The sequence below is a fragment of the Hypanus sabinus genome, chromosome 4 (genome assembly GCF_030144855.1).
Source record: "Hypanus sabinus isolate sHypSab1 chromosome 4, sHypSab1.hap1, whole genome shotgun sequence".
NCBI classification, from domain to species: Eukaryota; Metazoa; Chordata; class Chondrichthyes; order Myliobatiformes; family Dasyatidae; genus Hypanus; species Hypanus sabinus.
The window spans coordinates 26,363,476-26,376,263 of record NC_082709.1 but is presented as its reverse complement, the minus strand read 5'-3'; the positions used below and the strand labels follow the sequence as shown (position 1 = coordinate 26,376,263).

General features: G+C 41.5%; 1 protein-coding gene across 1 annotated transcript in view; it reads left to right on the top strand.

Moving 5' to 3' along the window:
• dnah9l (dynein, axonemal, heavy polypeptide 9 like) overlaps nucleotides 1-12,788 on the top strand; it is a 271,859-nt gene that overhangs the window by 149,165 nt on the left and 109,906 nt on the right. Inside the window, 3 exon segments of the mRNA XM_059966255.1 lie at nucleotides 603-768; nucleotides 6,831-6,933; nucleotides 11,620-11,859. Coding sequence (XP_059822238.1) covers nucleotides 603-768; nucleotides 6,831-6,933; nucleotides 11,620-11,859 — 509 coding nt within the window.

Here is a 12,788-nt window from a genome sequence, read left to right as displayed (position 1 = left end):
CTGTCTCTTGAATGGTCATTTAATTTGATTATTGTTATCCATGTATTGTTTGAAAAATATTTGTAACGTCTGCCCTGTCATTCCTAATCTTACAACTCCAGACTGGGGTGGGCAACACATGACTGCCAATACATACTTTTCGCAAAATAATTTTTACAATGCAGTGGATCAAGTGCTAGGGTCTGATTCCTCAAAACAGTTTTAACTTCAGGAATACATGATTGTGCATGCAAGCCACCCTTTGTTTCTTTGGTTTTGTTCAGTTCCAGTGTGCTAAAATATAGCTGTAATTAAGAGCTGTTGTGACATCAACGGATCACTTTCTGGAAGAAGCTTTCATACAAGTCCCTGCAGAGATGGGATTTGTCCTCTAAGCTCATTCACAGCAGAATGCATCAGCTGGGCAGATGATCTTCAAAGGCCTATTGTATTTTTTAATGATTTAACTTGATGATGTCAGAAAATGATTTGTTTCATAATATTAAAAATGCCCATAATTGTGTTTACTTTTTTATATAATAGCATTAATTATGTTATGTATGTTGAAAAATTTGATCACTCTAAAGAAATCATTGTCATACAGTTTCTTTTTATTATCACAGGGGTTCTTGAGAAACCTTTAGAAAAAAAGGCTGGAAGAAATTATGCTCCTGAAGGCACAAAAAAGCTGATTTATTTCATTGATGATCTTAATATGCCTGAAGTGGATGCCTATGGTACTGTTCAACCACATACTCTAATCAGACAACATCTGGATTATCATCACTGGTATGTTTCATTTATTAGAATGTTTTTATGGTGTTACTGATAACTGCATAAAGAAGAAACAATTATAGGTTGAATCTTGAAATGTTATTGCTTGAAGAGCAGCGTATAGAATATTGAAATTAAATGTTCTTCCATGAACAAAGCTCCAGTTGCCCTTCTTGGCCTCCCTGCCCTTTCCTTTAATTGCATATTCTTTCCCCAGAATAAAGATGTTGCTTTGTAAACTATGTCCTATCAATGCCTGATTCTTTGTGGGGTTTGTAGAATATTTTTCTACTCTGTTCGGGTCCTTTCTATCAACGCTTTTTGTTTTCTATCAGGATTCATATCATTGCTTCTTCCTCTCGATCTGAATACTGTGTACAATTTCTTCAACTCTTCAAATTCCCTCACCCTATTTTAAATTTACATGGCCCATCTTGCGCTCTTCCTTTTCCTGCCTTAACTTCTAAAATGTTTATTAAAGGGGATTTGCTAGTATTTAACAATAAGGTCTCAAATTGCTGTAGTTATCTCCTCTGCAGAGATTGTTAAGAGCACCAAATTTCTTGGTGTTCACTTGGTGGAGAATTGCACCTGGTCCCTCAACACCAGCTCCATATGAAAGAAAGCCCGGCAGCGTCTCTACTTTCTGCAAAGCCCGAGGAAAGTCCATCTCCCAACTCCCCACATCCTCACCACATTCTACAGAGGTTGTATTGAGAGCATTCCGAGCAGCTGAATCACTGCCTGGTTCGGAAACTGCACCACATGTTGTTTTACGTAGTTCAGTGTCGGTTTTGTACTGTTTCACGTAGCACCATGGTCCTGAAAAATGTTGTCTCATTTTTACTGTGTACTGTGCCAGCAGTTATGGTCAAAATGACAATAAAAAGTGACTTGAACTTGAATATGATATACCCATCTTGCTTCCTGTAAAATTCCATTCTTCCATTTCCTTACCAGCTTCTGTTCATCAAGCATGACCCCAGTTTCTCAGTTACTTGTCACTTCAATCCTTCATCCCTTTCTTGCTTTGCTCTCTCCTTTCCTAAACACTGATCCAGAGAACTTGAACATTAGCTTGGACAACTGCTCCCCATTTTCTTACATGACATGTGTATCGTTCCAGACTCCATATTTTCTGTGATGAGTGCTCCCAGTCTTTGCAGTTTCTTTTCTAATCTCTACTAATGATTTTACTGCTTCCAGCAGGCTACTTTCAGACTGATCTTTTGTGATCATTCTTTCACCATTTATTATCAACTCTTCTTGTCGTTTAATCACTCCTGTAACCTACACAGATCTTCTCTACTGTTGTCCTGTTCCTCTGAATCTTAACATTTGCTTGCCACTAACTCATTTCAGTCCAAGGATCGAAATGTTAATTTTGCTTCTCAATAGCTGCTGCCGGATTGGGTTAAGCATTTCCAACTCTTTCTGTTCTAACCCAGACTTGCAGCATCAGTTGTGTGTTTTTAACTGCTCTTGCTAGATAAAGGACACATGAAGCAAAAATTCCCATGATAATATTGTGTTGGTCGGTCTAAACAAATAAAGCATCCTCACTCAGTCAAACTCTCCTAACTGTGTGACTTTAACAGTGGTCATTTGGCTCCAATGGGGTGGCCACTTAATTCCGGTGCTCTGTGTGTGGATCCCAAAACAGGCGTGAGTTCACAGGAAGAGATTACCAGGGGAACAAAGCAAATTAACATAGAACTGTGTAGTACACTACACATCCTTTGGCCTATGTGTTGACCCTTTAATCTATTTCAAGATCAATCTAACCCTTCCCTCTCATGTAGCCTGCCATTTTTTTTCCATCTGTGTGCCAATTTAAGAGTCTTCCAAATGCCCCTAATGTATCTGTCTCCACCACCACCCTCAGCAGTGCGCTCCATGCTGCCTGTATAAACAAAACACCTCTGCCATATTCTCCGTACTTTCTTCTGGTCACCTTAAAATTATGCCTTTGTGGCAACCCATTTCCTGGCACATCCGAACCGGCTCACAATTACCCAGCGTTCCGGCTAAGGGAGATAGCCTACGGGGGTTTGTGGGTACGTGTCTTTTGGAGCATCCGTGCCCATGGGGGGCAGGTTGAGAGAGGCTTAAAAGCAAGGCTGTGTAGTTCGAATAAAGTTATCTTTGACTGCAGTTTGCCGACTCCGTGTCATTATTTTAGCACTGCGTGTAGCACACCGCTACACCTTCTCATATTAGCTATTGCTGCCCTGGAAAAGGCGCTGGTTGCCCACTTGATTTATGCCTCTAGTCTGGCAAAATGTTGTGTCCTCAGTTGGTCAGGGATGACCATGGATGATGTGTCCCAGCTGTCCACTACCAGGGCAGTACGATATGGAGAGCATCTGTTGCCCATGCAGCTGATCAGTCGAAACGAACGGCACAGGCCGATACAGTCTGGCACAAGTGGCATCACAGGAGTTGCCAGTCACCACTGAACTCAGCATAGGACTATCTTAGGGACTCCAGCTCCAGGATTTCCCCTTGGGGTTTACTCCTGAAGCCTTCTCCATAAAATGATTCATATATACTCAAGGCTTTCTTAAAAGCATATCATCTTACCTGATTTTTGGAAAATCTAGATTTCCTGACTGGGAGACTCAGTCGGTCTGGATCGGGAGAAGCATCTCCAACACCATCACATTGAGCACGGGGGCCCCCCAGGGCTGTGTGCTCAGTCCATTGCTGTTCATTCTGCTGACCCACGATTGTGCTGCAACACACAGCTCGAACCACATCATCAAGTTCGCCGATGACGTGACCGTGGTGGGTCTCATCAGCAAGAACGACAAGTCAGCTTACAGAGAGGAGGTGCAGTGGCTAACAGACTGGTGCAGAGCCAACAACCTGTCTCTGAATGTGAACTAAACAAAAGAGATGGTTGTTGACTTCTGAAGGGCATGGAGCGACCACTGAACATCGACGGCTCCTCGGTAGAGATCGTTAAGAGCACCAAATTTCTCAGTGTTCACCTGGCGGAGAATCGCACCTGGTCCCTCAACACCAGCTCCATAGCAAAGAAAGCCCAGCAGTGTCTCTACTTTCTGCGAAGGCTGAGGAAAGTCCATCTCCCAACCCCCCCATCCTCATCACATTCTACAGGGGATGTATTGAGAGCATCCTGAGCAGCTGCCTGGTTCGGAAATTGCACCATCTTGGATCACAAGACTCTGCAGCAGATAGTGAGGTCAGCTGAGAAGATCATCGGGGTCTCTCTTCCCGCCATCACGGACATTTACACCACACGCTGCATCCAGAAAGCTAACAGCATTATGAAGGACCCCATGCACCCCTCATACAAACTCTTCTCCCTCCTGCCGTCTGGGAAAAGGCACCGAAGCATTTGGGCTTTCACGACCAGACTATGTGACAGTTTCTTCCCCCAAGCTATCAGACTCCTCAATACCCAGAGCCTGGACTGACACCTTGCCCTATTGTCCTGTTTATTATTTATTGTAATGCCTGCACTGTTTTGTGCACTTTATGCAGTCCTGGGTAGGTCTGTAGTCTAGTGTAGTTGTTGTATGTTTTTTTTGTCTGTTGTTTTTTTACATAGTTTAGTCTAGTTTTTGTACTGTGTCATGTAACATCATGGTCCTGAAAAACGCTGTCTCATTTTTACTATGTACTGTACCAGCAGTTATGGTAGAAATGACAATATAGATGACTTATAGTCAACTCTGCCCTCCATCGCGTCTCCCATATTTCACGCACCTCTGCCCTCACCCCATCCCCCCGCCAGCCCACCAGGGATAGAGTCCCCCTGGTCCTCACCTATCACCCTACCAGCCTACAGATCCAATGTATAATCTTCCACCACCTCCTACATGATCCCACCACCAGCCACATTTTCCCCTTCCCCCCCCACTATCGGCTTTCCGCAGGGATGGCTTCCTACACGACTCCCTTGTCCATTCATCCCCCCCCCATCCCTCCCCACCGACCTCCCTCCGGGCACTCATCCCTGCAAACGGAAGAAGTGCTACATCTGCCCCCACACTTCTTCCCTCACCACCATCCCAGGCCCCAGACAGTCCTTTCAGGTGAGGCACCACTTCACCTGCGAGTCAACTGGGGTGATATACTGTATCCGGTGCTCCCAATGTGGCCATTTCTACATTGGGGAGACACGCCACAAACTGGGAGACCGTTTCGCCGAACACTGGCGCTCGGTCCTCCAGCAGTGGCGGGATCTCCCTGTGGCCACACACTTCAATTTCACAGACCACTCCCACTCAGACATGTCTGTCCATGGCCTCCTCTATTGTCAAGATGAGGCCACACGCAGGTTGATGGAGCAATACCTTATCTCCCGCCTAGGTAGCCTCCTACCTGCCGGCAGGAACATTCAACCCACAGACCTCCATTGATATCACTGCCCCCCCCCCTTACCCCCATCCCTATCTATTATTTTAGTCTGGTTCTCTTTCTCTTTTCCCCCCCCCCCCCACTATAATCTCCCCCCAGCCCTACCTTTCTTTCTCTTTTATTTCCCATAATTCTCCACCTTCCCCCCCCCCCCAGCCCATTTCCCTCTGGCCTATCACTTCCTAGCTCTCTACTTTATCCCTCCCCCCACTTCTTATCCCCCCTCGACCATCCCATGTTACTTCACTCCTGATGAAAGGTTTCGGCCCAGAACGTCGTCACTACCTCCTCCCATAGATGCTGTCTGGGCTGCTGAGTTCTGCCAGCATTTTGAGTTTTTATTTATTTCCAGCATCTGCAGATTCATTCGTGTTGCCATATAAGTGACTTGACTTGACTTGAAATCCCTACCTTTAAGTTAGAACAAGAACATTCAGTACACTGTAGAGAATTTTGAGTGCATTTGTCATAGTAAGTACATAGAGGCTTAGCATAAATGCTAGAAGGAACTTGCCACCTCCCACAATACCCAACTTACTACCCGTTGAAACTTTATCTCCTACCTTCCCCACTTGTGACAGAGTGTTCACTTCATCAAACACTTCAAAACCCACTGAAATGGAATGGAATCATATGACCTTTGATAGTGATCTACATAGGAAGAACAGTTTCTTCAAAATTCAACAGGGGATACTTTCAGAGTTCCTTAAGATTGTTATAGCCGGGGGGGTGGGTGGGTGTTAATGGGGACGCTCCTACCTATTAAATTCTTCCAGTTGTGTGCACCTCAAATAGTTTCTGATAACAAAGTCCAGCTCCTGGCCTTCATAAGTGGCTTAGCCTGACAGAACCGTTTCTACTGACAGGGTAAGGGGCAAAGATGGGTTGCTGGCACCTTAAAACTATCCACTTTGGGCAGATGGAGCTCATCAACCATGGTTGGCAATTCATCCAGGAGGGGAATAACTGTGCCCTCAGATCTCTGCTGCCTTGCGGGTATACCTATTTGTGTGGTGGGCTTTGGGGGTAAGCCCTGAGGGAAAAATCTGGAGCTGGAGTCCCTAAGACAGTCCTACATTGAGTTCAATGCTGACTGGCAACTCCTGTGATACCTCTGGTACAAAACTGTATGGGTCTCTGCTGTTCCTTTGGATTCATCAGATGCAGGGAATGGGGGAGCTTGCTCTCTGTATCGTACTGCCCAGGCTTGCGTGTCTGGACAGCTTGGACACTATCCGTTGCCAGTTCTGACCGGGGGAGGCCTCAGGGTCTCAGACTTTCAGGGTTCTAAAATTAAATTAGCATTACCTTTCCTCAATCTTTTGCCATCCAAGTTGACAGGCTTCAGTATGTAAAGCGAGTTTACAGTGAAAGGAGCAGTGATGTGACTGAATATAATGAACATCCTCAATGCACAAGTTGGCAAATTTCTGACTCCTTAAGGCTTTCTTTCAGCAATTGAATTAACAAGCTAACTGTGTTAAGGTGTGGATCTTAATTGGTGCAAAGCAATTTTACTCACTTCTGGTGACAGTGGAGAAAGGATTTCTACTAAAGGCTATCATCAGAAAATTGGATGAACCCAGAAAAATCACAATTTTACAGTACCGAACAATTTATAAAAAAAGAACATGGAAATGTCTAAAATGCCAAGAACTTGACTAACTGCTGTTTCTTTTTGTCATTAGGTATGACAGACAAAAGTTAGTTCTGAAAGAAATTCATAATTGCCAATACATCACTTGCATGAATCCTGCAGCTGGCAGTTTCTCTATAAATATGCGTCTTCAGGTAGGGCTATCCTCTGCTGAAGGTAGTAGGTTTAAGGACAATTCTGCTTGTATTAGAACAAAAGGAAAATAAAGATGAAATAAAAGTCACATGTTCTCATGGCTTTTACTTCTTGCATTCTAAAAATTTCAGCCACCATTCCAGCAATGTTGTCATGTTTATCGGATTGTTTTAAATATGGAAGAGCATTTACTTCTAATCTCTGTGTTAGTTGTAGGTTCACAATTCAGATTTTTGTTCTTTGGTGTAATCTTTTTTCACAAATCACATTTTAATTATTTGGGTCAGTGGTTTAAGTCTTTGTATCATCTCCATGTTGTGCATTTTCCTTTTTTCTTGGTATGGTATTAAAATTGTACTTGGGTGCAGTTTCACTGTGCTATAAAGTCTCAGTGAACTTTCAGTCTCTTTTGTAATTCCAATGTTCTGACATCAAACAAAATTGCTTTATTCCAATTTATAAATTTCATATCATATAATTATTGAATATTTGTGATCTTTTGTTTGAATATCCTTTTACAGTTAATGCTTGATGTTCTCCTCAATAAAAGAACTATTAGTGGTAATAAGTTAATTTCATTAATTTGAGCCATCCTAATGGTGTATGACTTATAATGAATGCCTCTCGTAAGCAGTGTGATAAATGTGATTGAAAATGAACCCAGTGACTAAATGCTTCTCCAGCAGTGCTGTTAGCTGCGTCAGTCTGAGCTTGGATCCAAAGTCTCCGGTCTGTACCTCCGTCTGCTGTGAAGTTTCCCTTACAGTTCAAGAGGTTTCTGCGGGTTGTGGCACTTAGCGTGGGCACTTTATTCAAAGGGATACAGAAATGGGAAATTACTATGCACCTATTTAAAATGTATATTCTAATACAGTCAGTAAGGTGTACAATGGCTTGAAGCCATTAAATTAGCTATGAACTGAAAAAGTTCAACATATTCAATGATGTTACAGCTCAACTTACCGTGAACCTGTAAACTTAGATAGCTAGGAATAGTGAATGGGAGATTTTCACCCGATGATACAAGCCTGCTTATTTATAACAACTATTGAAATTCTGAAAGCATCGTTGTTGGACTTTGGTGGTTCTTTAGTACAGGCTTTGACTTCAGACTGAGTTGACTGCTAGATGTTCATGCCTGTATAATGGCAGATAAATCTTAAGATACCTATTAGCATTTTGGAGCATCATTATCACAGGCAGTAACAATTTTCCTAAATAAATTTAACTGACCATGACTTCATCTTTGAAACTGAAATCCAAAGTTCCATAAATGTTTCTACTTTGTCTATCATTAATGTAAATGATGTAGCCATTGATGCAAATCTCTCCAAAATAGAATGTTGGAACACCGAATATCAAATTGTGCTCATTTGAAACAAAATACAAGATGGTACAATGTAATCCATTGCACCATACATGAAAAATAATGAGGAGTTTGACTCTTGCAAATCTGCGTCTATTTTTTCAACAATGTCAAATTTGGATTATGATTTTGTAACAACATCATTGTCATTTCAAAGTCATAGATGCTGTGTATTTGTAGCTACCATATTTCCTGACCTGCCTGTAGTCTTCGATGTGGGTGATCACAACATGCCCTCTGGTGCCTCTCCTGCCTTTCCAGTTGGGCAAAACACTCACCTTGTCCCATTGTTATCTATCCAGTCAGAGCCAGGGAAATATTTGCAGCAGTACTTGAACCATTAACCCCTGCTTTCCCCATGGATGTATTCTTGTCCTATTTCTATGTAGCTTGTCTGTGAGAAAAATCATCTGGAAAAATGCAATGTTTTCTGTGAGTGTATCGGTTCTGCCTGGCTTTAGTTTCTCACTTGTTCACTCAAACTTGGTTGATAAAGGCAATGAAATTTTTGGATGTCAAGTTGGGTTTTGAGATCTGAAGGTGCTGAATATGAGAATGAAGTGACTGTGGAAACAGCACGAGAATGCAGCCAAGGTTTATACTCAATCCGGAGGGTGCATTATATATTCAAAAGGATTGAAGCAAATGGCAAAATTTAAGACCACTTATTGCACCTCAGACGGAAGAGGGCATAAACATACGTTAACAGCACGATGCACCATCAATAACTCTAGGAGACTGGAAGTGAACGATAGGCTTTTATTAACAGCAAAAAAGGGAGCACGATACCTCGAAGACTGAGGGAGGAGCAGTGCCCCAATCACCTTTATCCAGGGGTCTGTGGGAGGAGCCACAGGAGCAGTCAGCAGAGGGGCATGTCCAGGCAGGTATACATAGTTTACCACACAGCAGTGGGAAAAGGAAGGGATAAGAATGAAGGTGACCACCCGCTGTAATTCAGAATGGTTAAATCAACCAAAACTTCAGGAGAGGTGAAAAGGATGGTATATTCAAAACCACGCAGGTGTCTCCACTCCAAAGCTTGGATGCAAATTAGGAGAAACCAAAGCTAGGCCTGAGCAAGTGGAAGGTTTCAAAGAGAAAGTGGACTATGGCTCCCATCATTCAGGTTATTAGTCCCACATGACTGATATGTGGGCTGTGGGACTGCAGACTGAAAATAATTTGACCATGAATGAAATGGTAAGCAAAAATCCAGCAGTTTACTTTGTGATCTGGGCAAACAAAGATTAAACCTTGTGCAACCAGTTAATTTTGCTTCCTCCCAGAATATTGTAGCCTCATCAAAATGTGATTGCAGCTAGAGTTTTCTCACAGGAGCTGTGAGAGGGTCCACAGCAAAATTTCAGAAGGGAAATAAAAGGGAAGAATAGTTTAAGAATAGGCAGAGGAGGAGGATCAATATGGCATCAAATCAAAGGCAAAATCATAGTAGACGCCAATGTTTTCTGAGTTTATTGTACGTGATAGAGTGCAAAAAACATATTCTAACATTGTTCTCTTGTAGGCTTTACTTAGTTTTATTATATTCTGTGATTATAGGCACCTTAACATTTTCAGAGATGATAGGTTCAATTTGGAGTGAAGGAGGGGACTGAGCAATTGAATCACCTTCAATTTAGAAGTGGTTATGAATATAAATAGTATATGGGAGGGAGATTGAAAAACTAGCTGAGTGATGCCACAACATCAACCTCCCATGGAATGTCAGCAAGACCCAAGGACCTGATTCTTGACTTCAGGAGGAGGAAACCAGAGGTCCATGAGCCAATCCTCATTGGAGGATCAGAGGTTGAGAGGGTCAGCAACTTTAAATTCCTCAGTGTTATCATTTCAGAGGATCTGTCCTGTGTCCAGTACGTGAGTGCAATTACAAAGAAAGCACCACTGTGCCTCTACTTCCTTAGAAGTTTGCAAGGACTCATCATGACATCTAGAACTTTGACAAACTTCTATAGATACACAGCAGAGAGTAGATTGACTGGTTGTATGATGCTCTAGTATGGAAACACCAATGCCCTTGAACAGAAAATCTTACAAAAAGTTGTGGACACGGCCCAGTCCATCATGGACAAAGCCCGCCGCACCATTGAGCACATCTATATGGAGTATTGTCACAGGAAAGCAGCATCCATCATCAGGTACCCCAACACCCAGGCCATGCTCTCTTCTCACTGCTGCCATCAGGAAAAGGGTAAGGCAGACTCACACCATCAAATTCAGGAATAATTATTACTCTTCAACCATCAGGCTCTTGAACCAGAAAGGATAACTTCACTGAACTGTTCCCACAGCCTATGGACTGACTTTCAAGGACTCTTCATCTCATGTTCTTGGTAGTTATTGCTTACTATTGATTATTAGTTTTTTTCTTTTGTACTTGCACAGTTTGTCGTCTTTTGCACATTGGTTGTTTGTCCGTCCTGTTGGGTGTGGTCTTCCATTGATTTTATTGCGTTTCTTGGATTTACTGCGTATGACCGCAAGAAAGCAAATGTCAGGGTTATATATGGTCACATATATATACTTTGATAGTAAATTTACCTTGAACTTTGTTACCAGTTTCTATCGATGAGCCATAGGTTAAATAATGAACAGAGAAAACAGTTCATTTCATCATGAAAACCAACCAGCCTCCCTCCACGGACTCTCTGTATTTTTCGCTATTTCAGTAAAGCAGACTGCATAATCAAAGATTGCACTCACCTTGAAAACTCTCCCTTCTCCTCTCTTCCATGGAGCAGAAGATACAAAAGCCTGAAGACATGTATGACCAAGCTCAAGGGCAGTTTCTATTCCACTGGTTCATAGTATAAGATAGACTCTTGGTAAACAGAATCCGCAATCTATCTTGTTATGATCCTGCACTTCGTCGTTAACCTGCACTGCACTTTCTCTGCAGCTGTTACACTTTATTCTGCATTGTTGTTGTTTTATCTTGCTCCACCTTACTGCTCTGTGAATGGATTTGATCTGTACGAATAGTATGCAAGACCTGTGACAATATTATTCCAATTGACATTGCTGGATTGTTTATAGAAACATGAAGCCTCTCTAAATGCAAGATTACTAATTGGAGAGAACCCATTAAATAAAGAATGCAGAAAAACCATTGTGGACATTTCTAAAATTAATTGAATTACAAGAACAATTTTTAAATTCTCGTGCAATGAAAGCCAGCTGTGTATTTTATGAGAACTTGCAATTAACAAAAAAACTTATTTTCTTCTTGGTTTCTACTTTCATTTGGTGTTGAAAAAGTTTGATAATTTTGATTTAATATTCTCTTATTTTGCAGAGACACTTCTCCGTTTTTGCAGTAAATTTACCAGGTATAGAGTCTTTGGCTACAATATACAGCAGCATTCTTAATGCATACTTTAAAGAAAATAATTTCAGTTACAGTGTTATGAAAGTTATTAATACTGTTGTTCGAGCTTCTATCTGTCTTCATCAAAAAATGAGCCAGATCTTCTTACCGACAGCAATCAGGTTCCATTATGTTTTCAACTTACGGGATCTATCCAACATCTTCCAGGTATGTTTACATGTTCTGTGTTGATTCACGAAACTGCACATGTTTAGATACCAGAATAGTATCTCTAGACATAACATTTCTAAAGTACCTTCCTTTTAAATCTTTTTAAAATCAGTACATTTGCTTACAAGTTTGAGTGTGATATTCTTAAAACTTTTCTATATTTCCTGTGGTTTTGATGATGATAAACATATTTATTATTTAGGTTGTAAATCTAGTCAGCTCCATCTTGGGTACTAGCCTACAAAGTACCCAGGACATCTTTAGGGATCGGTGTCTCCGAAAGGCAGTGTCCATTATTAAGGACCTCCAACACCCAGGACATGCCCTTTTCTCCCTGTTACCATCAGGTAGGAGATACAGAAGCCTGAAGGCACACACTCAGTGATTCAGGAACAGCTTCTTTCCCTCTGCCATCCGATTCCTAAATGGACATTGAAGCTTTGGACACTACCTCATTTTTTAAAATATACAGTATTTCAGTTTTTGCATGTTTTTAAATCTATTCAATATATTTAATTGATTTACTTGTTTATTTATTATTATTTCATTTATTATTTATTTCTCTGCTAGATTATGCATTGCTTTGAGCTGCTGCTACTAAGTTAACAAATTTCACGTCACATGCCGGTGATAATAAACCTGATTCTGATTCTGATTTTGTATTTCCAAGCTGAGTTTGTAGGTCTTGAGTTATCATTTGGATCATAATATAGAGCTTGTAGTATACAGAATGAATTCTTCTAACAAAAGCTAGTTGTGAGTGTGAGAACATTAAAACTGCTCCAGAATGGCAAGTGTTCAATTGTACATGAAGCAGTAAGTTCAGATATTGTTCGTGCTCTGTCCAACTTGGCTCATCAGAGACTTCGGGAAGATAAAGAAAGCTGCATTTTTCCATTCTTTGCCTGCCGGATTTCCTGTGGGTA